The sequence below is a fragment of the Zootoca vivipara genome, chromosome 2 (assembly GCF_965207765.1).
Source record: "Zootoca vivipara chromosome 2, rZooViv2.hap1.1, whole genome shotgun sequence".
NCBI lineage: Eukaryota > Metazoa > Chordata > Lepidosauria > Squamata > Lacertidae > Zootoca > Zootoca vivipara.
The window spans coordinates 33,752,969-33,779,343 of NC_142584.1; the positions used below are offsets into that span (position 1 = coordinate 33,752,969).

Genomic DNA, 26,375 nt, shown 5'->3' on the forward strand with positions numbered 1-26,375 from the left:
TATCGAACCCTGTGTCATTATGCGCCTTAAAATGTAACCTGTAATGCAGTGTGTGTTTAAGATAAAGCACCACTCTTTTTAACGCTCGAAAACACTGCTTGGTTGGATTCTCCACAAATGTGGAAAGAAAATTAAAACTGAAAGATATGTCTGGTCTGGACACGCGCTGAATAAAGTTCAGCTTTCCTAATATTGACCGGTAAAGTGTTTTGTCATGAAAAGGTGTATCCTCTTTAGTAAAAGTAAATCCACATGTTAATGGGGTTTCTTTTCCTTTTGCGTTCTCCAAATTTAGTACTTCTATTAAATCTTTAATTTTTGCAGTTTGGTGTACAGCAAAAGAACCATCTGCTTCCCTGTCTATTTGCATGGACAGGTAATTCTTAACTTTCCCCAAATCTTTTACATCAAAACGTTTACCAAGTTGAGAAAGAAACAACTGGTATTCCTTTAAATGTTTACATGAAAATAATAAATCATCAACATAAACGGCCAATTTGACAACAGAATTATCACATTGTTTGGTAAAAATGCAATTATCAGCTTTCCCCTGCACAAATCCAAATTCAATCAAGGTTTGTTTTAAAGTTTCATGCCAATTCCTGCCACTTTGATGTAGGCCATACAGAGATTTGTTTAATTTACAAACTACTCCAGGTGCAGCATCTACACCATCCGGAACTTTCATGTATATGTTTTCATGCAAATCAGCATTAAGATAAGCTGTGGAAATATCACAATGGTACAATTCACACCCATTTTTAACAGCGTCTAGCATCATCAACTTTATACTTTCAAACTTCACACTCTGAGAAAACACATTCTCGTAATCAATGTCTTCCAATTGTTGATAACCCCTTGCTACTAACCTAGCTTTATATCTCATTACTTCATTTTTATCATTAAGTTTTACTTTGAACACCCATCTTGAGTCTATGACTCGCATATCAGGTGTTTGCTTCACAAAAGTCCAGGTGTTATTTTGATTTAGAGATGCAAGCTCAGTGTCTATTGCTTTTTTCCATTGTTGAGCTTGTGACTTTGGCATGGTTTGTATCTCTTTAAAACTTTTTGGTTCAAAATTAACTTGGTTACAGTATACATTGTTTGCAACTTCTTCTATTTCCTCATCAGTAGCAATATTTCTACGTTTAAACACCTGCTCCTGTCGTTTTTGCCTTTGTAGCTGTTGTTCATTGATGTAACGCTGCGGCTGTCTAGTTATCCTACTGGAGCGTCTAAGCTCTGGTAAACTTTCACTGTCAGCTTTTAAATTTCCTTCCAAAACTTCAGAAATACGGCTAGTAGAGGGTTTTGGACTTAAAGTATGGTCTGAGTTGTCCATTGCCTCTTGTTCCCCTTTAAACTCACATTCTCCAATCTCTGACTGATTACTGTCAGGATCGGTATCAACTGGCTGCTCGTTAGCATCAGCTGTACTCTTTGGGGATATTTCTTTAAGACCATCACTATCTTGAAACTCAGCTACACCATCCCAGTGTACTGATGGTATAATGCTACGGGTAAGGTGAAACTTTTTTGTGTCTGGTAAATAAATGCGATAATTCCCTTGTTGATATCCCATAAATTTACCTGGGACACCTCTTTCCTGCAGCTTCCCTTTAGCTGGGTAATGCATCATAACATCACTGCCCCAAACACACAAATACTTTAGATTGGGACGCTTTCCAAAAAGCATTTCATAAGGTGTTACTGTTAATGCAGAATGATAGGATCGATTCTTTGTATGCGTGTAACAGCTCAAACATTCAGCCCAGAAGCTATCAGGAAGTTGAGCGTCATGGAGCATTGTTTTTATCCCAGATTGTAGGTTTTTGTTAACAACCTCAGCAATCCCATTCTGCCAAGGACTCCTGGGTGAGGACACTTGGTGTACTGTCCCCTGCGCATTTAGGAACTCTTCAAAATCCTGCGACATAAATTCACCTCCAAGATCAGAGTACAGATTTTGTATATTTTTACCAAAATGAGTCTTAACCCAGTTGCAAAACTTTTTATACATTTCTAGTGCTTGAGACTTCTTAGAGATTGCATATGTCCAAACATATCTGGTTTTCTGGTCCACAAGTGTTAGCCAGAATCGGGACCCTCCAAGTGATTCTGGCAATGGTCCTACTAGATCACAGTGAACCCTTTCAAAAGGCTCTGCTACTTCTCTCATAGTGCTTTTGCCCTTTCGTGCCACCTTAATTTTATGTTTGCAGCATGACAGGCAGTTCATGTAAAATTTACACGGTTTAATCTCTAGACCATGCACTATATCCCGTGTTTTCAAAACATCTGCAAAGTTTTTATGGCAAAGCTTGCGGTGAGCTTCATGTAAGCAGTTTTTATGTGGCTGGCAATTTGCCAACCCCTGCCTGCTCCTATTGGCTACACCACAACAGCTATTGCTTCCTCCTGAAGAGGAGTGAAACTTGAGCCTGTAAAGCCCATGAGTCTGTTTTGCATAGAGAACCTGCTTATTGGCCCGATAAAACCGGCACATTTTTTCAGTAAATTTAGCTCTAACACCTTGACGTGCAAACTGATAAACTGATAATAAGTTCCCACACAGTTCAGGGCAATAAACAACATCTGATATAGTAATATTCAAACTATGCAGTTTTATAGTACCCTTTCCAAGTGAGGGCAAAACTATTCCATTCGCTAAATGCACATTTCCAGTCTCTGGTGTGTAAGTTATGAAGAGACTGCGATTGCTGCATAAGTGCTGCGATGCGCCACTATCGATGATGAAAAAGTCCCAGTTACCTCTTTTAACCTCACAAGCCTGTGGTTCTGCAAAGAATGCTTGTGGCTCGGGTCGACTACCTCGCTGCAGTCGCTGCGAAGGCTTCCACGCCTGAGTGGCTGTGCGTCCCTTTTGCGACCTAGAGGAAGTCTTTTTACTCTTTGCTCTGCATTCCGAAGCAAAATGTCCCAAAAGGCCACAGGCAAAGCATTTCTTGTTGGCTCTTAAAGCTACAACATCCCCATTGTCATTTGAATGCACATTCTGCTCTTTGGGAACCTGCATGATTGAGGCATCTCGCCTGTCCAGCTCTGCCATCAGTTTTGCAGTCACGCCTTCAATACTCAGCTGGTCAGGAGGGACTAAAGCGAGCTGGCTTGCGACTGCGTCATACTCTTTGTTTAATGAGCAGAGGATTATAAAACAAAATTGATTAACAGGAACCACAACGTCTCTTCTCAAAAGCTCCAACCTGATTTCCTGTAAATGTCTCAGGTGAGCTGCCAAGTCACCGCCAGGTTGCAGTTTTGCCTGATAAAGCTGGCGGTAAAAAGCCAAGGCTGATGCGGACTCTTTTCTCAAATGGACCGCAGCCAAACTCTCCCACATTTCTTTAGCCGACGTTTTATCTCTGATATATACAACTTGCTGGTCGGACACTGCTAAGTTTATAAAGGCTTTGGCTTTGTTATCCCCCCGTATCCATTCAGGGGTGATTATCTGAGGAGGGTCATCTGTGGCGTAGTCAAACAGGTCCTTACATTCGGGTAATCCTCTCATTCTAAAGGACCAAAGAGTATAATTACCATCAGTTAGTTGAGGAAAGGTAAGCGCCGTCTTTTCGCCGTCATCCATCCTGGATATACTTCCGGCTCCTTTTTGACCGGCAGATAGCTCAGCTTCGCAGCCCTCTTAGCAAGCAGTTCAAACACCCATGCGCAGTTCCTGGGCCCATAACAGGATGTTGGGCAAAATACGCACCAACTGAGTGGCAACAGCGGCAGGGTCGACGAAATAACAAAGTCGTCTTCAGTATCTTTGCTTGCTTTTATTTACAATTATATACACCACACTCCTCTACTCCTTTCCTCTCATTTCACAATACATCACCACCACCACACCCATGAACCATTTGCTTAAATACAGAATTCAAAATAGTCAATTACCCAATCACATTACAGTAAGCAAACTCTACCATCAATTATTCAAATTAGCAAAAGCTCACAGGTGTGCTATCATTCAGAACAAGGTTACAAACACACATCTCTGTGTAGCACCATTGACCACATCAGTCTTAAAGGAAAAACCTAACAAGATGAACCCCAAGTACTTTTTACCTTCTTTGCTCTGATAGTAGAAAATAATTTTCTGATTCGTTTCTGAGCTGTCACTTATTCACATGACCACTTGACCGATTCGCATGATTGTTTTTCAAGTGTCCTAACACACACACACACACACACCACACCCTCGGCTTGGATTGTGGGTTGAACCAGTGGCCTGAATCATTTGTCTAGAGTAGAATTTATTGACACACCATTCTTAAAGCTGGTAGAAATGAAACACAGGGAATATATCTGGAAGCTTTACAAAATGAAGAAGCCCCAAAGGTATCATGAAGACAGGAACTGAAAGTTCCTGTGCCCTGTGTTATGTCCATGCCATGAAAAGGGTAGTAGAGATACTGTCACATTTGCACCTCCAAGCTGATTTCCCGAGGGTTCTGGGTAGGCAGATTTGCTGTTTCCACCTGACCTTAACCTTGACAATGATGCCCCAAGGAAAAGCTAGCTTAATGGGGCCTGCCTTTTTAATTAGCTTTCATACTTTACTGTCCCACTCCCACTGTTTTTGCTAATTATGTTTCCAGGCTGTCCCAGCATCTCCCCTTCTCCCCAGCATGGCCAGGGTGAAAGACTTGTAACAGACACAGAGCTATTTCGATGCAAGTAACTCTCTCTGGCTCTCTGCGAGCTGCCAAGATAACCAATCATTCCTCACCCAGCTAGAAGCACAGTGACAGCAGAAAGAGTAGGATGTGGTGTCATGGTAAAAAATATCTTCAGGACTGTATTGGAAATGAAATAAATGGGCCTTTGCAAACCAGCAGTTAGCATAAAGCTTTATTTTTGTGTCCCCTCCTTTGAGACATGGCATTGCACAAATTAAGTCTCAGAATTCTCTGGGATTTAATGGGAGATCAGTTGTGTGGTGCACAATTCTTGTTGGAAGGTTAAGGAGGGAAGGGACATGGGAGGAGGATGCCAACCTTCTTTAGAGGCAATGAAGTGTCCTGAAAGCACCCTCCTAATTAGGTGAACAGACAATTGCAGTATAACAGCTAGGAAAATATAACATCATTGCTGCCATTCCATCATGTACTCAGATGTGTGGTGAGCACCATCATTGCACCGATGGTGCATTGCATCATTGTTCCTTTGCAGAGACATGAAATAACCCAAAGCTTTGCAAGCCAATCAGTTGATCACTTCTGGGTCTGCTCTTCAGAGCAGTCTAGTCTTGACTGTGCTTTTTCAACTGGGTACATGCAGCTCTCCCTTTTTTGCTATATACAAAATAAAAAAGTTTGATAAAGTTTTATTGTATTTTATTTATTCCACAAACACACACTTCCTGCAGAACACGGCTTCCCCACAGCACCAAACTTTATCCTCCCAATAACTCTATGGAGTGGGTCCCTGATTGTGCAGACAAGTCCATCAGTGAACAGTTCATATGAACATAGCATCTATTCACATGATCTACTAAACACATCTACAGTACCACCTTGTGCCACCACCCCATCCTCCAGCAATCTCCCCCAGCTGTTGGATTCCTGTTGTTACTTCCCAAAAATATATCCTGTGACATTTCAGTGACCATGGAAATCTACTGAGCTGCATGGCCAAAATGTCACCTGAGAAAACAGGAGATAAAAAGCACATGAACACCTTAAGAGCTATCCATAATAATCAGGAACCTGTAATTTTGAAAGGTTGTATATGATTCAAAAAATGAAAGCCCAATAGAAGAAGCAAACACAGAGGGACCCCCAGCATTGAGAAATTACAGTTTGTTTGAAAATTACTTGGATATTTGAAACTGAATCTTACAAGTAGAAGCTGTATTAGACTTGACTTTGCAAGTAGCAAACCAATAACATTTGTTGAATGCATCCTCTAAGGCAATTCAGCTCTAAAGTAATTCAATTTCTTCAACATTTGGGTTTTTTCAAAATAAATAAATAAATAATAAAGCTGTTATAGTTCCAGAGAACTAAGATTAAAATTATACTCAGGTTTTATGTTTTTTTTTTAAAAAAAAAAAGGTTGTGCCAAAGTGAAAATTCTCAGTCAATGTTTTAAAGAGTTTCAATTTTTATTTTAAAACAAAAAGCATTTTCCAGGGTTGATGCATTACATTTTTGTTAATTGCCACCTCTGCCTCATGTAGCCCACTCTACTAGATGTCGGTGTTGTTTAATGAGAAGAAAAATATAAAGTATTTCTGAGTTATTCCATTATTAAATCAAAGATGTTATGTAATGGAGGGTGTAAAATATCTCAATGGACTCATTTCTAAAATTAATGTAACTGACTTGTAAACTAATGAAGCAGATCTCCTGTGAATTATCAAAAAATGTGTGCTGCAATAGTGGTAGCCTATGTGGGGCGACATGTGGCACTTTTTATATTATAAAACCACGTGGTGGTAGAAAGTCGAGTATGAGAGCAAAATTCAATGCATCCCTAGCAAAGAGCCTGTGAGGCTTCTTTCCACACCCTGTGAGGCATCCCATTGGGAATGGGGTGTTTGTGTTACTGAGAACAGAGGGGAAATCCCTGGAGAAACCTAATGCAAGTCAAATGCATGGATGTTTATTTCTTTGCAGCTCATACTCCTGACAATTCCTTCATGGGTTTTGTGTCTGAGGAGCTCAATGAAACAGAGAAGCAATTTATTAAATCCAACAAGGCTAACAACATGGCAGTGGTATATGGGAAAGAAGCCAGCATTTGGAAGGTGGGTAGCGAATAAAATAGTGGAACTTTTTAACGGTGTCAAAGGCATTTAATCAGACATGGTCCAAAGTGTGCTAAATGCACTGTGGCTGCAATCTTATGCAAATGTACTGTATTTGAGAATACATCCATCTGAACTCTGTGGGACTTCTTTTGAGTAATTAGGCATGGAGTGCATCTACAAATGGATGAGGAACCTGTGCCTCTCCCAATGGTATTTTTTTCTCCATCTCCCATCAGCTCTAGCTAGCTAGTGTGGCCAATGGTCAGAAATGACTCTGTTATAATGACTGTAGTTTGTTTTCAACTGTTTCATACATTTTAGCAGCAGCAGCAGCAGCAGCAACAACAACAACAACAACAACAACATGATGGTAGTGCTGGTGGGAGTTGTAGTCCAATAACAGTGGATGCCACAGGTTCCTCATCCCAGACACAGCAGAGGACCATATGAAGAGTTATAGGTTTCATCCAAATAATTCTTTAACTTTCAGGACCAGTTTAGGGCTTTGATAGATATATCCCAATCTTGCCTGGTTGCAAATGCAAAGGGGGGGGCTTCTCTTTCACACACACACACACACACACACATTGTTTAAATGTCAAGTCCCACAGTGAGAGGACTAAGTGAATGTTGTCACTCTATGTACTCTATCCATGGACCTCTCTATATAAAAGTAAGCATTTGAAAGATTTAACTTAGCCTGTCCTCTTTATTCAACTCTGCTGTATTATTCCTTGCCAATACAATACAAGCAGCACGCAAGGGCACAAGATTCAATCAAGTTTCAATCAAGTATTATTAGTACAAAAAGAAAACAATAAGAGAACCATATACAAACGCTGACACAGAAGCCAAAACCAAACGTCAAGCAGATAGCATATACAAATAAATACTGAAAGGCAAACCAGTCTTTATGGTCTTTGAGTATTATTCCTTGCAGCAGCAAATGGTAATGATGGGCCCAAGAAAGAATGGGGAAGGAACCATTGTGCTCATGTCATGCTATTTAAAAAGTGCTTTAAAGAACTTTAAAATGCTTACCATATATGGTTCTTCAACTCCCCTGTTTCCAAATCTTCCCCAGTAATCATGATGCCACCCTGAAGTTCTGGGGGTTGGATGAATTCATGGAGGAGGAGGAGAGGACAAGCATTTGCTACTGTCTGTGACAGTTAAAGGAATACCAGTGGCAAGATAGTTTGGGGTAGTTGAAAACAACCACACAGAGGCTGAATTGCCTTTATGGCCTGCTCACAGGCTATTTGGAAGCACTGGATTGGGCTCTGTTCAGACATGATGCTTGGCTAAATGAGACCTTGGTACAACCCAACAGAGCTTTCCTGAAGTTCTTCTGGTTGTTTCAGAGCATTTCTGAAATCTTTTTAGTTTATTGTCATTGATACAGAGGAACTAACTCTCATCCCTTCTTGCTTCTCTCTGTGTGCCCACCATGGGATTTCCAGCTGCAGGTAAGCAGAAAATCATTTTGAGCTATGTGCTTTTTATGTGTATTTAGATTTGAATACCCATTTGCGCTGACAAAATGGAATTTTATTCGAAGGCTACATTGCAATGTGTACTTGTACAAAAATACATACACTAGTGCAAAGTGTGCCTATCAATGAATATAATCATGAAAATAACATGGGACATGCAGTATATTGGGGTACATCGCCTTGGGGGGAAATGCATATATTGGGGAAAACTGCATATAAAAATGTGCATATCAGGAGAAGTTAAATTACTGGTTAATTTTCCAAAGCGCTTAAAAAAAATCTGATATAAAAGTGGGAGGAACTGAATTTAAGTTTGGAAAAATGAGAAACTGATAAAAATTAAAACTGACAAATTCACCCATCTCTGTTCCCCACCACCACCACACATATGGAGCCCAGCCCCCCAAGTTCCAGTGTGTGCCTTCTAAGTAGAACACTTGAAACACAACACCTCTCATTTTTTAATCAAACCCAGGTGGTGAATGGCTTGGCTTCTTCCCTTTGCTGTTTTGTTTTCTCTGCGTGTTGTTTCCTCTTCACGCTTCTGTTTTCCAGGGGGGAAGCAGGTCAATTACCCCCTGAGTATAGAAGCAAATCCTGCCTAGAGAACGCTCCCCCTTCCCCCCCCTCCTGCACAGCTTTACTTGATGCAAACATTGTGCATCTCAAGTTATTGAAATCTCTTGTGCATCGACATGTGATTGTTCATCACACAGATTTCTATCCAGCAAACTGCAATATGTGCCATCAGGAGTGCAGTGGAGGGTTTTAAATTATCACTTCTGCTAAGCAAGAACTCTATGCAGAAACCAGAGGTTTTGTCAAAAGATGATCATAACAGTATTCACCCAAACCATATTTGCCGGAATCTGTGGTGCACCATAGATGTATACAACTTCCTTATTCACTTTAGCGTGCCACTGATTTGAAAGAAAGAATGTACTATAAACACAAAAGCAATATCAAGTGGATGTTCTCCAATGTAGCATCTACTGGTGGAACAGGGCTCCTCTTTTCTCTCCTACCCTGCATACCCCCCAAATCAGCTCCAGACAGCTGATGTCAGGCATTTGGGAAGGCAGTGGGGGGAGTAGAGAAATGTGAAGTCCCATTGCACAATATGCTTTCCATTGCAAAAGCAGGCAGACATCATATCTATCTATCTATCCATCTATCCACACATACTATGCATATCTCCCATTATTTTAACAAATGCTGTCTGTAATATTCACATCCATTCTCAGAAAATCACACCTGATCTGAATATACTCCATTTCATTCCTCTAAACCCTATTTTGTATTGCAAATGATCGCTTCAATGTGCTTATCTACCTGCCTTTAAAAAGCATAGCTTTATATATACTGGGCTCAGTGATCATTTGCAATATGAACCTCTTGCTGACAGCTCAAAGGTCACTTGCAGACTTACTTCCTTTGGCCACAGTTCCGTTACATAACCTTGTCTCATACATCCCACAGACTCTTGTATGAGAGACTTTACAGAAAGAAGTCGATTCCAAGCCCTCATGGAGTGCACTGGATGCTTCCAATTGGCACACTCAAAATGAATTTGCTCCTTTTGTTGATTTGCACAATTTTTGCTTTGCTTCTGAGCTTGTACACAATTTATTATTATTATTATTATTATTATTATTATTATTATTATTATTTCCATCAGTTTCTGAAAACGTCCTTGGACTGGTTAGACATGGCTGTGCATTCCTTCCAGTCTCTGGTGTATTGTACATGAGCCCACATCATTATGTGACATGCCAGAGGCCTCCCACCATACAGGGCAAGACTTGGCACAGCCCAGATCTCTATGACATGGCAAAGCATCTCTGTGCTTACATGATGGGGCCTCTTGCCAAGGTCCATTTTAAAGCCTGGCATTCCCATAATGGAATCTAAAACAGAAGCATCAGCAGAATTCAGATTTGGATACTGGGCTTTATGAAAAACGTTCCCTACCCACGTGAGCCAACTCAGTCTTGTTCCCATCAAACATCTGACTGATCAACCCAGCAGTTGGTGTGTGACGTTTTGCATGTGCAGAAAGTGCTGCACACTTCTTTATGGTTTTACGCTTCAGCCACAATACCAAATGTGGTGGAAGAATTGAAACAGATCTTTAAGTGTATCAGCATCCCGCAGTGGCAGCAAAAGTTGCATCACTTCTCTAAGTGCTTGAGGCAGGTGTCTGCTGCAGACAGCACAGGGAGGGTAAGTGAGAGCAAGCCTTGGCCATTAAAGTTCCCAGCCTTCTTTGTCTACTAAACCATAGACCATACATTAATTTTTGTGGCTGGGAAGAGCTTCCTCTTTAGGCTGGGCTTCAATGAAGCCCAGGTCTCGATTACTCTTTGTACCTTTGCTCTCACCCTCAAGTTTAATTTGGCTGGTTTGTGTCTTCTGATGCTGAAAAGTGTGAATAAATTGGGGGAAGAAGGGAGAACAGAAAGGAGTCTGTTCTGCAAAGGACAATGCTGACCACAGCTGAATTTGCAGGGGAATTTACTTCTCTTGTGCAGAATTTATGCTGGCAGGGAAAAGAGATCCATGCTTGGAAACATTGTGTGACATGTATTGATCTGCTAGCCTACTCATTTGATAGAGTGATAATGAAGTTCTTACCAGCTACGTGCGATTCTTAAAAGGCAACATCAAATGAGCTTCAGAGTTAATCAACCTAATGCAGGGCTCATTCCCCAAAGGAAAAATGCCGGAAAGCTGCAAGATAACACCTAACACATATGTGGGGAACCTTGGCCCAGTTTCATGCATGTAGGGGAGCCTGGAGGGAGAGAAGGAGCTCTCTACAAACCATCAGTTCAGCTCTTGGGCAACATATTCTTTTCCCAGGAAAAAGAAGTTTCCCCACCTCTGATCGGGCAACTGGTGTCTGCTTCTTAAAAAGAGCATACCACCCACAAAATTTGATCAGACATAATCTTATTCCAAAGAGCAGGAGCTCCCTTTAAGAACAGGATACCTTTTGAATGCTCTAAGTATTCACATTTTTTCTAACTGCTCAACACACTTCATTTTAGATTGCTACTTACAACATAGGAGCCAACTCCTAGGGGCCGACACCCCCCCTAAAATATTTGAGGGGCCTTCCCTCCCCCAATTTGATGGGCATTGCCTTTCAAATGATGTGCATGTGCCGAGCCTTGTGATCAATTATATGGAACAGGGCTTACCTGCTCCCCATATTTTGTTCAAGTTGGCACCCCTGACTTACAATAACCTGGTTAGGTAGGCCAGTATTATCTCCATATTATAGAGGTGGTGGCTGAGAATGAGAGATGGAGCAGCTTGCCTAAGGCCCACCCAATATGCTCGTGCTTGAAGTGTGAATTTAAATCAGGAACATATTAGATACCCTAATCATTATACTAGCTGATCTCCCATTGTCTCTGCCGGGGTACATTTTTACTTGATTGCTTAATTGGGGAAAGGTTACCATCTGGATGAGCCATGACAAAATCTATGCAGCTGCACGGAATTTTATATGTCCTCATGAATTCTGAACTTTGTGATTGGTAATCACAGATGAATTTCTTTCCTTTCTTTTCTCAGGGCAAAGAGAAGTTTCTAGCCATCCTGAACAAGTACATGGAGATCCACGGCACTGTTTATTATGAAACACAACGCCCCCCTGAAGTCCCAGCTTTTGTGAAGAATCATGGTCTCTTGCCACAGCATGAGTTCCAACAACTCCTGAGAAAAGCCAAGGTATTTGCCACAGGCAGAAAGAAAGAAAGAAAGGGTTGCGGCCAAATGAAACTTTGGCAATAAGAAATTCTCCTGTTGTGGGATGAAGGTCTTGGAGAATGCAATGGAAAAATTGCAGCAATAAAAATGTGGGAATCCACAGGGGACAAAACCCTTAGGCAGTGCTCCAGGGCTGGTAATGGTGGTTGGCTGTTTGTTTCTTTCTATATCTATCTATCATCTATCTATCTATCTATCTATCTATCTATCTATCTATCTATCTATCTAGGAACCATGGAAGGGGGGGAAGGGAAGTTGATGTTTAATGTTTTGCTTTGTATATGTGATTATGGAAAAACTCTCTCATATACCATGAGACAAAATTTAAAAAGGGGGAAATCAGAATAAGCAGCAGTAAGGAGTGGTTTCTGGCACTTTACATCCTGTGCCTCTTGGCATAAGGTAGCAGGCACCCTGCAAAAAATGATAATATTGTTGCAAGTGGCCAAATCACAGAAATGAAATTCCGCTGTGAAAGCATTTCTCAATCCAGATCTTATGGGATGTTTCTGTCATAAGAGAATGATAATGTCTGTTTGGATTTACTTATTCCCTTTATTTTTTAACCAATTACATAAAAATTGAAATTTAGTTAAAGATGGATTTAGAGGCCTCTCATAACCAGAGGCCCTAAACTGTAGGTTACTTAGCACTGGTAAGAGTACAGGTTTACAATACAAAACTAGCCAAGTCTACTCAGATGTAAAGCCTATTGAATTCAATTGGCCTTACTCCCAGTTACTAGGGAGTAGGATTGCAGCCTTAGTCACATAGCTTCTCCAGGGTCCTTGCTCTCTTATCTCAGTGGGCCATAGGACATGTTCAAACTAGAGCGCTTTGCCTTGAGTTGGTGGGGGAACTTTTTTCTTTCTCTTTTTGCCAGTTCATTCCACAGTGTGTTGCTGAATAATTTCTCCCCTCTCCTGATCTGATCACTCCGTAAGCCTGCTAATGGTTCACCTCCACAGCTGGTAATGCAAGGCTGATGAAGCCACTGCTTGTATGAAAATGGCATAATAGAATTAGAAGGGCAAAGTAGCGCAGAGCGGAAATGGTTTGGGAAAAGTTTAATCTCATTATGGGAAGAGATAGCTGAAGATCTTACAGATGGATCTTCTTCATAATTATAGAGTCAGGAGTTCCTGCAACCCTTTAGCTATCTTGCTAGTGCTTCTAAAGAATTCACTGAAGCATATAATTGCAACAAAGAATTTATTAGGTTCGTCCTCCACTTTCTGTCCATGAACATTTAAAAGTCTCAGGTGTCTACACATTATTTTCTGTGACTTGCTCATGTCTTTAGTGACTTCAGAATGGTTTCAGCGTAGGAATGGAGAGTGAATGGAGCTTGAATCCCACCTTTGTCAAACCTCCACCCATTTCCCTCCTCACTCAATGATCTAAATTGAGCACAATCCAGTCAAAGTTCACCACTCACTCCAAAGACCTTGACTAAAACTCTCTTCTGTGTGCCCCAACCCAGGGGCAGAGGAAGGGGGGTGCATTGGGGCAGTCTGCCCTGGGTATCACCACTGAGGGGGGTGGCAAAATGTCGGGTGGCACTCATTGTGGGTCCTGCAGTGAGCCTGAGCCACGCGTCTCTCCTGGGAGTGACATGGTGACTTGGGCGCCCGCAGGCTCCACACTGCCCCAAACGGTCTGCCCGCCACCTCCCCCCCAGCTGTAGGGCGGCTGAGTGGGAGGAGGCAGGCAGACTCCTTGGAGGCCCCGCGGAGCATCCTGCCCCAACTCGTCCTGCCCCACTGGCAGCTGGCCCTACCCCTGGCTGCAGGGCATGCATGCCACCCCAGGTGCCCGATTGACTTGCTCCGCCGCTGCCCCAACCCTCTGAGGTGGTGGCACTCACCTGTCTGTCATGTCCTCCCCAGGGAGCCTTGCCCAGGTCCCCACTTTGCTGGGTTTTGGTGCCGTGAAATGATATTTCAATTTTATTTCCCCAGGCCTCTTAATCATTTGAACCTGCTTTAAAATTGTTGTGCTGGGTTTTTTTATTTTATTGTATCATTGAAACTTATTCTTCTTAACTTAAGCTGCTCTGGGATGCCGCTTGGTATTGATGGTGGTGGATATAAATTACTCAGTCAAGCAAACTATCAAATAGATAAAATAACCAACAGTTCTTTTGCAGCTCATGATAAACAATTGCAAAGGCAGATTTGCGCACATACTCTGGGGTTCATTTCTCCCAGTAAGGTGAACATCCTGTTAGCATTTGTCTCCCGGACCAAAGCCAGTGCACATATGCCCGGTAGAGTCCGGTGGTGCAATCAAATCTGTGATTGTTCCCCAACGTGAAGAACAACACACAAGCCATTGAATAAGGCTAAACTGCTTTACTGTGGCAAAATGCAGAGTCTGTCTCTGTTTGCCCAGCTCAGACATTCAGAGCTGTTCAGCATGGCTGCCTCTCTCTAGCATAGCAGGCAGTGAAGAGAGAACAAAGGAAACAACAGTCCCACTTCAGGAACAGAACAGTAGACGAACATCCTGTCTAAGTCACATCCACTCTGTGGAATGAACACACATACAGTCATATGATACACAACAATCCTACGACTGCAGACAGGGAATGAATCTCCCAACACATCCACCTGCCAACAAAACACAAAGCAAAGCAAAGCAAAGCAAAACAAAACAAAACAAAACAAAACAAAACAAAACAAAACAAAACAAAACAAAACACTTATTGGTGGTGTTGCTCATGGAAGCATGTTGCTCAAAATAGCCATGTGCCTCCTCTTCCCAAGGGGAAGCACCACATGGAAAGAAAGAGGGTAGGGGAGAAGAAGAAGAAGAAGAAGAAGAAGAAGAAGAAGAAGAAGAAGAAGAAGAAGAAGAAGAAGAAGAAGAAGAAGAAGAAGAGGAGGAGGAGGAGGAGGAGGAGGAGGAGGAGGAGGAGGAGGAGGAGGAGGAGGAGGAGGAGGAGGAGGAGGAGGAGGAGGAGGAGGAGGAGGAGGAGGAGGAGGAGGAGTTTGGATTTGATACCCCCCTTTATCACTACCCGAAGGAGTCTCAAAGCGGCTAACAATCTCCTTTCCCCTCCTCCCCCACAACAGACACCCTGTGAGGTGGGTGGGGCTGAGAGACTTCAGAGAAGTGTGACTAGCCCAAGGTCACCCAGCAGCTGCATGTGGAGGAGCAGGGAAGCAAACCCGGTTCCCCAGATTACGAGTCTGCCGCTCTTAACCTCTACACCACAATGGCTCTCCAGAAGAGCTTGTGCAGAAACTCTGTGTGGATGCAGAGATTTATTGTATTTATTTTACCAGTGGAGCAACTGGGGCATTGCCTGTCTACCCTCAACCAGCCCCTCAGCTGCCTACCTTCTAATTTACAACAGCCAGTCCAGCAGGTGGCACTGCCTGCCAGTCTCCTCCTCCTTATTCTCCGAGTTGATTCTTTGTAGCACTCAGCAGGGAGGAGGATGGGAACAAGGCTAGAATGAGTTGGCTCTGCCTGTCATTGGCTCTGGTGCCACCTACTGCTAGTCCTCCTGCCTTCCACCCTACCAGTCCCAATTAGCATCAGCCACCTTAATGTATTTTACAAAATGACAGGAACACGCTAAAGGATAAGAGACAAGCCCAATCCCAAATTCACCAATTTCAACTCCTATGACTGTCTAAATTAAGAATAATTTTTTAAAAAAGGTTTTTTAGCTCCAGCCCCAGTTTCCTGGGCTAATTCAAATATTTTCATACGAAGGCAACAATATTTCTGAATAAAGAATATTGTTAAGTGGAAGAATGAAACTGCAACATGTTCAAAGACTATAGTTTGCTATCTGCCATGTTCATTAAAATTATATGCAAATTGTTAATTAGTCACTACTGAAACATGCAAATGAGTAGAGACTATCTGGGCTACGTGTCCATTCAACTGTTGTCCTCTTAAATGACACAGGTTGTTGGTACTGGACAAATTGCAGGACTTTCAGCCAACAGGTTAAAATACCAAGCAAAGGGTTGATGGACCATTAACTCCCATGGCAAAGAACTGAAGGGTTAAATAGCTTTTTAAAAGTATGGTTGCCAAAGATGCCTGAAATATCTTAATTTTCTCTTTGCAGCTCTTCATCGGGTTTGGTTTCCCCTATGAGGGCCCCGCCCCCTTGGAAGCAATAGCCAATGGGTGTGTTTTCCTGCAGGCTCGTTTCAACCCACCCCACAGTTCACTCAATCATGAATTCTTCAGAGGGAAGCCTACATCGAGAGAGGTAAGCCTGCTCTGAAATAATGCAGCGGAGATCTTAGACCTGAGCCTAATTGATCTGGGTATTTCTAAAGCAGGGATGGGCAGCCTGTGGCCCTCTAGATGTTGCTAGACAGGTCAGGGATGATGGGAGTTGTAGTCCAGCAGCAATGTCCAGAGAGCCACAAGTTCACCATCCCTGATATACTTGCAGCTTCATCACCGCTCTAATGGTGGGGTAGGAGAGCTGGAAAAATGTGCCCCTTGGGTTTCAGATAGTACAAGGGTAGACATGTCTAAAAAGCCTGGGACACAAATTTTCACAGCCCTCTAGCAACTATGATGGCTTATTTACCAGAAGTATAGTATTTAGCATTAACTCTGGAAGTGTATACTCAATTCTGAATAAACTAAACCCCCTAGAGCAAAATATACATCAGAAGGCTTAGTTTGGTCAGAATTTATACACTTCCATGCATACTTTACTTCTGGCAAATGAGCCACCATAGCTGCTAGAGGGCAATGGAAATTTGTGTCCCGTGCTTTTTAGACATTTCTACCCTTGTAGTAGTAGTAGTAGTAATAATAATAATAATAATAATAATAATAATAATAATAATATATTTGTACCCCACCCATCTGGCTGAGTCTCCCCAGCCACTCTGGGTGGCTCCGAATCGAATATTAAAACAAAACAGTGGAACCTCGGTTTATGAACACCTCGGTTTACAAATTTTCAGTTTACGAACGCTGCGGACCCATCTGGAACGGATTAATTCACTTTCCATTACTTTCAATGGGAAAGTTAGCTTCAGTTTATGAACGCTTCAGTTTAAGTACTTCACGGACCGTCTGGAACAGATTAATCCACTTTCCATTACTTTCAATGGGAAAGTTCACTTCAGTTTATGAACGCTTCAGTTTATGAACAGACTTCTGGAACCAATTGTGTTCATAAACCGAGGTACCACTGTACAGCATTAAATATTAAAAACTTCCCTAAACAGGGCTGCCTTCAGGTGTCTTTTAAAAATAGGATAGCTGCTTATTTTCTTGACATCTGTTGGAAGGGCGTTCCACAGGGCAGGTGCCACTACCGAGAAGGCCCTCTGTCTGGTTCTCTGTAACCTCACTTCTCACAATGAGGGAACCGCCAGAAGGCCCTCGGAGCTGGATCTCAGTGTCCGGGCTGAATGATGTGGGTGGAGAAGCTCCTTCAGGTATACAGGACCGAGGCCATTTAGGGCTTTAAAAGTCAACACCAACACTTTGAATTGTGGTACTTCCTGCCAACCTAGCAGTTCGAAAGCATGTCAAAGTGCAAGTAGATAAATAGCTACAGCGGGAAGGTAAACGGCATTTCTGTGTGCTGCTCTGGTTCACCAGAAGCGGCTTTGTCATGCTGGCCACATGACCTGGAAGCTGTACGGCGGCTCCCTCGGCCAATAACGTGAGATGAGTGCCCGCAACCCCAGACTCAGTCACGACTGGACCTAATGGTCAGGGGTCCCTTTACCTTTACCTTTTACCCATGTACTATCTGAAACCAAAGGGACACATTGCTTGCCAGATGTGAAATATATTGGCATTATTTTCAGCTCTCATACCCCACTATAAATGTACCAGCCTTGCAGAGAACCGGTGTGTTCTAGGGGTTGGGATTATGACCTATGATTTGGGACAGGAGCACATTGGGTGGAATTCAACATAGTGCTAAGTCCCTCATTTCATCAGTGTGAAGATTTCACCATGGTCAACAAAACATTATCTCCACCTCTTTCCCCCCCCCCCTCCAGCTCATGCCCCCTAAATCTGTTCTAAGATTTTCTCCAACCCTGTGGGGTAGATTTGGGGAGTGTGTAGGGCATGTGCATCGGGGGGAAAGAGGGGAGGAGGTTCCTGTTACTCAAGAAATCCTTGCACTGGTGGGATGTAGTAGTTCATAATGCCTGTTTTTCTCTTCCAGCCTTAGTTCCCTCATTTGTAAAAGTATTAGAGGGGGAGGACCTGTGCAGGTGAGCTGTTGTGAGAATGAAGGAGAGCTGCTTCAAATGCCACTTTGCCATGATAAAATTATTATAATAAAAAGTGCATACCTTGTAATATGTATATAGGTGCATGAGGGAAGGGTGAGGCAGTTAGCCACATTATGTACAGGAATTAGAGAATATGGTTGTCCCTGAATTAGTACGTGTCTGAAAATAAGTATATCTTCCATGACTTAAAGAAGTTTGTACTATATATAAGCTCCACTCAGTTTCCTTTATTTCCTTATTGCCATTTCTGATCCTCACCCTTTGCTTTGTTTTCTGAAATGCTTGCAGTCACAGTGCCCCCTGCAGGAAGTATTATGTTTCCTTTCTGTGTTTTAGGTTCCCTCCCAGCATCCCTATGCAGAGGATTTTATAGGGAAACCCCATGTGTGGACAGTGGACTACAATAATTCAGAGGAATTTGAAGCTGCTATCAAAGTCATTATGAGGACCAAGGTAATTGCCAGCCAAGCCTCCTGAAACATTATTAGTCATAGGAATTGAGCCTTTTATTTCAATATTTTGCAAAAAAAAAAAACCCAGTGGGTGGATTCAACAAGAATGATGGCAGGTAGAGAATGTGTGTGGGTTTGCAGTGCATCTCAGGAAAATAAAGAAAACCGTGACCTATATCAGGTGTATTCTATCCCCACCCCTACAAACTGTAGGACAGGAAGCCAGGCCATCTGGATTAGAAAGTGTTAATAAGTGAGCGAGCTGTGTTTTGCTTTTACTTTCTTAACTTCTCCTCAAAGTTTCATTTTTTAAATGTCACTTTCAAAAACACAGTTAAAAATAAAAAACCTGGCATTTAGAATCTCAAGACATGGGAGTGTGTCTCTCACGTGACTCCCAAAACACTCTTGAGTGTTTCACGACCGTTTCCAACTTTATTTTAAGATGTACATAGAGGTGGGGGAGAAATGTGATTCAGTTCACATTTAAAGGCAAGTTTACTTGATCTGCACTTTCTGAAGCAATATGAGCACCAAGACGCAGCTGTCCTTTGAAATTTTCACTTCTTTGAATTTTGCAATGCCTATCCATATACAAAAAACCATATACTGTGGGAAAGTGTGCACAAATTTGCACATATTTGTGAAAATAGTGTGCAAGTATGCATTATATTAGGGGAAATTGCACTGCAAAAAATGTGTCTGTTAGGCAAAATTGCATACAGACATGTATATGTTCAGATAAATTTGCAATAATAATAATAATGGCTTTTCATGAAGACTTTAAAAAACACACACATGGGAGAACTGACGACTGGAAAAAATGAGAAATGGAGACAAAACAGAACTGACAGATCCACCCATCTCTGCATGTACATAAACATTATGTAGGACAATCACACACATTCAACTATTTCATAGCAATGACCCACACATGGCAAACTGAATGCTGGCATTTCTGTTCCTGGTTTTACCAAGCACGCATCTTTGCAGTTAACAGCAAAACTAAACTTACATTTGAAAGAAATACTTCTAAAGTGACTTTTGCAAGCATTCAAAGACCAAATGAGACATTGCAGTTAATATCTGGCTACTGCGAAAAATGGCTGCCATGCATTTTGCTCTCGTTCTCCCCTGTGGAATATTGAGGGAGAATTTATACCTTGTGACTTGTGTGACATCAGAATGTTCAACAAGGTCTTAAGGATAGCTCAGTCAGGAGAACATGAGCCTCTTAAGAGAACCTTAATCTCAAGGTCGTAGGTTTGAGTCCCACATTGCGCAAAAACATTCTTGCACTGCAGGAAGTTGGACTAGATGTCCCTCATGGTCCCTTCCAACTCTGCAATTCTATGAATACAATCCTGTGAAATAAACAGATGACCAGGCCTGCTGTCTGCACCGAGGTCTGCACATGAGGGTGAAACACACATGTCATGAGTGACGCAATGTTGCCTTTGCTAGTTGATACAGAAGAGGAAGGGGAAAACAGGTGTATTTCCTGCTGTTTTTTTTAAAGCAGTCACACCTTTGCCACTGTAACATCTAGTTTAGCCCTAAGATATGAGTTTTAAGATTGCATGTACAGAAAGAAGTAACACCAGCCACAGGCCTCAGCATTTATACATTTGTTTTCAGATAAATCTTTTTCAGCTTCTGGGCAATTTCTCAAAGATTGCTCCGCAGGGCCTCTCCTGTATCAGGAGATATTAACACAACTTGCCTGCTGTTCACTCCTACCATGCAAGTGCTATAAAAGCTCAGGATAATTTATCTTCTTTGATTTAATTATTCATTATTAGTATATTAGCAGTATTTGTATTAAGCCAGCCAACAATAAGAGGAAGAGCCTCAAGTGCTGCGTTTTAAATATGAGCATTGTAGACACACACAGACACACACTTTTTATAAAAATAATAATAATAATAATGACTGGGAAGTAAGGAAAAGGACCTTCTGAAAAATGCAGCACCTGCTGTGTGATGCGGTTTCTCAAAGACTTTTAAAATGTATCTGTCATGAATATTTACTTCTCCCACAGCAGAAGCCTTTCAAGTTGTCCAGATCATTAAAGTCAATTCTCCTGGAGGGGGAAAATGTGCTGATCTCCATTTTGCTCACAATTTGCTTTGGGTGGGGGAGATGGGTGTCTCTGTTGTTTCAAAAGACAATGCGCTGCAAAATGGTGCCTCTCTTAATACCCAAGTCTGACTCAGAAGGTTGACAGGAATCAAGGAACTCAAATCAACTGAGTGACTATTAAAAGGGATATGTTTTTTAGGAACCGGTGATTGCTGCTTCACACATTACGTAGTAGCAACTCCAAGCTTGTCTCCAAGTGAACACAGGCCAGGAAGCTATCACCAGTCCCAGCTCCCCAATAAGCATACCTGGATCACCCAATCCACAGAGGTAGCATATTAGTCTGTAGCAAAAGAAAACAGAGAGAGTCTGGCAGCTTCTTAAAGACTACTAGATTAATTTTTTTCATTACAGTTTCATGGCTGTAAAGGAAACAGCCACAATATATCATCTCTTCCTCTACCACAAGACAGTGGTACCTCGGGTTAAGAACTTAATTCATTCTGGAGGTCCGTTCTTAACGTGAAACTGTTCTTAACCGGAGGTACCACTTTAGCTAATGGGGCCTCCCGCTGCCGCTGTGCTGCCACCGCACAATTTCTGTTCTCATCCTGAAGCAAAGTTCTTAACCTGAGGTACTATTTATGGGTTAGCGGAGTCTGTAACCTGAAGTATCTGTAACCCGAGGTACCACTGTACTCTTTTGTTTCCGTATGACATGAAGGTTTGCTACCTTGTTTAGACTGCTGGGCATGAGAGATGGGGCCTTTTTGGTGGTGGCTCTGCCCTTGTGGAGTTCTGTTCCAGTTGAGATTCAAATCACCCTACGATCCCAAGTTCTGACACTTTTCTCCCCGCCCTTGCAAGTATACTATACTTCTGCTGCTGTGTTGGGTGCCTCTAGTTTCATCAGATGTTGTGGTTTTATATTTTACGTCAGCATGAAGTAAGCAACTTTGTGAAGTCTTGGCCCTGAAACAAATAAATTAATATCCTTCCCCTCCACTACAAGTTCACTTAATCAAACTTAGACCGCTCAAACTAGCAACCAAGTAATAGGAAGCAATAACAACTCTCCAGTATCTGAGTAGTTGGTCTGATGTGGGGGTGGAGGTTTCTGATCTCCATATCTCCAAAATTTTGAGAAATACCCTCTGTACGCTGAGAAACGTAACTATTCTCTGAGCATGTAAACAAGATAAAATAGGGTAAAATGCCCTCCCTTACTGATGTAATGTGGTGGCCTTTATCATGGCACAGCTTGCATTTTAGAACAGGGGCAGCCAATGTGGTTCATCTGATCCAGCCAGCATGGCCTATGCTTAGGAATGATGGTGATTTTAGTCCAATGGCATTTGGAGGGTAGCACGCTGGCTAGCCCTGTCTTCAAGGAAGAACCCAATCTGAGAGCAAACGGGAGGTTTCATAATATATTTGACTGAAGAGACAACAGCCGATAGCATGATTAAAAGCAGGTGGGGCATGTCTCCTCAAAAGCAGGGTCCGTTGTCAGCCTCCTGCTATAGAAGCTGTGCATCTACTCTAAAACCACTTTGCTCCAACTGTGGGCCTATATTTGGTTCAAGTTCAAAATTGGTCCATAATGATGTAGGGCAAGATTTTCCTGTTGTTGGAGAACTGTATGAGATGAAACCCTGCAAAGGGGGTCAAGTTGGGTCAGGCCTCACATTTCAAAAGAACGCTGCCAGGAAGCTAAAATAAGACCTTCGGAGCCTTCTTTTCTTTAACAAGTGTTAAACAGATTGAACCGCTTTCAATGAAGAGCAAAAGAGTGGCAATGAGACCTCTCCCCGCCCACGCAGTAGACACACTTCAAACGGAGGACCAAGTTAGGCGCTCATCTTCAAACTATGAATTATGGTCTCTTATTGACTCGCTTTGAAAATCCAGACCAATGTCGCTATATGAATCCTTAGGTTTTGTCATTCGTATAAATGACAGGAGCTATTTGTTCAATTCCTCAGTCTCAGACAGAAAGGTGGGCCTGCATCAGCAAGAAATTAGGGCTGGGGGGGGGAATTGGTTTTGTTCGCATTTCAGTCTTCACTTCTCGAACCAATACAGTGGGTGCTTGGGTTGCAAACGTGATCCATGCGGGATGCACATTCGCAATCCGCAGCATTCACAACCCACATCTGCGCACACGCGGGTTGTGATTCGGCACTTCTGCGCATGCGCAAAGTGGAATTTAGCGCTTCTGTGCATGCGCGCATTCCAAACCTGTAAGTAACCCATTCCAGAACGTCTGGGATTGGCATGGAGCGCAACCCAAAAAGACGTAACCCACAGCGGACGTAACATGAGGTATGACTGTATGCCAACTGACGCATGTTTATCCTTCAAAATTCACACACCCCTGAATTTTGTAGTGCACTTCTCCAATTAAATGATGTTTACAAAATGCTACTGCTAGGGGAAAGGGTGCAGAATTATCCTGGATGTTGTGGCAATGCTATTCCAGGTAGCAGGAGTCCTCTTCTGCTGATGAAGTGGAGGCTCTGATAAGGAAGTCAAAGGGCACACAGGGCTTGCTCAAGGTGTGTTGCTACCTGACAAACCTGCAGTGTCTGTGTCCCACCTAACCGGAGGATGTGGCACTGCCATCCTCAAACTCAGAGGACTCCATGGGGGACTCAGTAAAACCAGCAACACCCCTTACTCAGGGACAGTAAGAGACCAATGGAGAGAGCTGGCAGCACCTTCCAGTATGGGCGAGACTCACCATCAGGAGGCAGTTGTGCTACTATCATATAGGGCTGAGGCTGAGGTTGTTCTCTGCTGAAGCAACAGAGGAGCTTTGTGTTTACAGAGCACAGGTTGAGCCCCTGCATTCCATCTGCACCATTCTCCACCTATTCTTGCAAATTTGCACTAAAATACTGATGAATTTTCAAGGGAGGTTTTTGTTTGTTTTTTAAAGCGGAAATGTGGAAATGTGAAGAACTGAAGACTGGAAAATGAGAAACCGGAGGAAACAAAAATTATCATATCTGCCCAATAGGCAGACAGGTGGGTGGGCAAGGTCACCCCACAAACAGCAGGGAGACCAAGAAGGATGTGATGCAGCTACCCTCCATGGCAGAACCAGAGGTGGTAGTGATCACACATGGGGTAGAAGCAAACAGAGTCAGGGGCTCCAGGTTCTAGCTTAACAGCTCCTGATCCCACTGACAACAATGGAGTTTGGATCCACCCTTCATTTTAGTTTAAGATGTAAGAAAACTTTGATACCACAATGCAACTGAAATGTGCAGTGAAACTCTGAGAGAAAATTGTTGGCTGGCGTACCCCCTCAGCCCTGTCCTATCCTCAGTACCCATTCCAGAACGCATCTTCCTAGGCTACTCCCTCAACACATTAGAGCTGCTTTCAAAAATATGTTTTGTAAACCACCCGGAAAGCGGTAGAGAATACAATGTGATTTGCAGCCACTTTGCTTCTTTCTATTTTTAAAGGGCTAGGATATTAGAGATGCTGTCAAGGCAATTAGGCCTAAAAACTGACCTACCTTAAAAGCTTGAAAGCCTTATTATAGTCTTTTTGCTGTTGGGTTCCCTTGATACGTTGTCTTTGAAACACTGTTCTGCTGCAGCAGGAAATGTACAAAGGAAAAAACAACAGCAAGGTTGAGGAGGAGTCTGGGTGGCTTAGAATGGACGTTCTCAACAGGCTGTCTATGTCCTGAAGTTTTCTTCCCCTGCCTCCAATCTGACTAGAATGGGAATCTTTGAATTTGTGAGTAATACAGAGGTAGTCAACATGGCATCCTCCAGATCAGGCATGTCAAACCTGCAGCCCTCCAGATGTTTTGGACTACAATTCCCATCTTCCCCAACCACTGGTCCTGCTACCTAGGGATCATGGGAGTTGTAGGCCAAAACATCTGGAGGGCCGCAGGTTTGACATGCCTGCTCCAGATGTTTCTGAACTACAACTCCCATCCTCTCCAAGCATGGGCCATGCTGGTTAGACCTGATTAGTCAAACAACATCTGGAAGCCACCACATTGGCTACCCCTATGGTAGATAGTCTAAGTGTGCAGAGCTCCTTCTCCTGTTGTTCTGAATGAAGAGCATTGCTTGTTACTAAAGCTTGTGCAAGCTTCTCTGCACACCAGCCAAACACAGCTGAGCTAGAAGTTCAAGATTCCCCCCCCCCTCAGAGGTTGTGCTGGCCTAGTTTATGCGCTCATGTTTTTGGTCCAGCTATCCAACATAAGCTATGGTTCCTGAAGATAATTATAGCATGAGCTTACCGGGGTTTTTTCTTGCGACACTCAGCATCTCATAGCATAAGGAGAGGAGACTACAGAGCAGCTGCATGGAGCCAAGAGAACATGTGAGACAAAAAAGTCAAATTGCAGCCCACAGGGAAAGGTGACACTGGGAGTATTGTCCCTGTGATGAATTACAGCTCTTAACGGAGGGGTTAAAGGCGACAGGCAGAGACAGGCTTTCCTTTGAGGTCATTTGCTTGAACTTCAGCTTCTACATTTTCAAAGAAAAAACCACGGTTCTTACACAAGCAATTTAATACAGCCAATATTCTGGTGTAGTGAAGGGAGAAGCCTTCATTATATTAAAGTCAAATGTACAGGAATATAATGGAAAATTATATATTTCAGGCTATGCTTGGGAGAGTAGCATATTAAGCAATGCTGTGAAAATAGCTGGTTAAAATATCCCCAGGCTGCTGCTACACACTGTTAGACAATTGCATTATTTTCTATTTATTTGGCTGATAACATTTAGGTTGGGCTTTCTCCCCCCTACCTTCCTCCCACAATTTTGTTTGAGAAGGATTCATTATTCTTCTCAGAGCTATGATTCCTGTTGAAAACCCAGATTCCTGTGGAGAAATCATAAATTTGAATCTATTCCTGGGTTGTGAGTACGTTTGCTTGCTACCCAAGAGGTGCCCTCTTTTAAGGGACTGTATTTATCATGGTACATTGGTACTGCTGCAATAAAACCAACTTCCAGACCACCTCTACAAAAATGTGGCTCAGCTGACATGCCTAGAGACTGAGAGGAAGCTCACATCTAGGTGAGATGACCTGTTACTATGTTGGCCACCCTGAGTGGCTGGAGCAACACAGTCAGATGGTGGTATTACTACTACTACTACTACTACTACTACTACTACTACTACTACTACTGGCCATTGTTCTCCATACTGCAATTGAGTCTTCATACCTGTTTCCCAACCAAGAAGGAAATATTAGATTTATTCAAGGGAATGTTCCTTGTTACAGAGTACAGTGGAACCTCGGTTTATGAACACCTCGGTTTACGAATGCCGCGGACCCGTCTGGAACGGATTAATCCACTTTCCGTTACTTTCAATGGGAAAGTTCGCTTCAGTTTATGAATGCTTCAGTTTATGAACAGACTTCCGGAACCAATTGTGTTCATAAACCGAGGTACCACTGTATCAATGGTACGCTAGCTGTTTGGCCGTAATAATAAATTTTCATTCATTCAGAGTATCAATGGGGCGCCCCCTTTAATGACGCCTT

General features: G+C 42.6%; 1 protein-coding gene across 2 annotated transcripts in view; it reads left to right on the forward strand.

Annotated features, from left to right (window-relative positions):
* Window positions 1-26,375, forward strand: part of MGAT5B (alpha-1,6-mannosylglycoprotein 6-beta-N-acetylglucosaminyltransferase B) — a 189,451-nt gene that overhangs the window by 145,941 nt on the left and 17,135 nt on the right. For both annotated transcript variants that reach the window (XM_088661601.1, XM_035107960.3), the window contains exons 11-14: window positions 6,648-6,778; window positions 11,860-12,015; window positions 16,145-16,291; window positions 18,639-18,755. In XM_088661601.1, coding sequence (XP_088517727.1) covers window positions 6,648-6,778; window positions 11,860-12,015; window positions 16,145-16,291; window positions 18,639-18,755 — 551 coding nt within the window. The remainder of the gene's footprint in view (window positions 1-6,647; window positions 6,779-11,859; window positions 12,016-16,144; window positions 16,292-18,638; window positions 18,756-26,375) is intronic.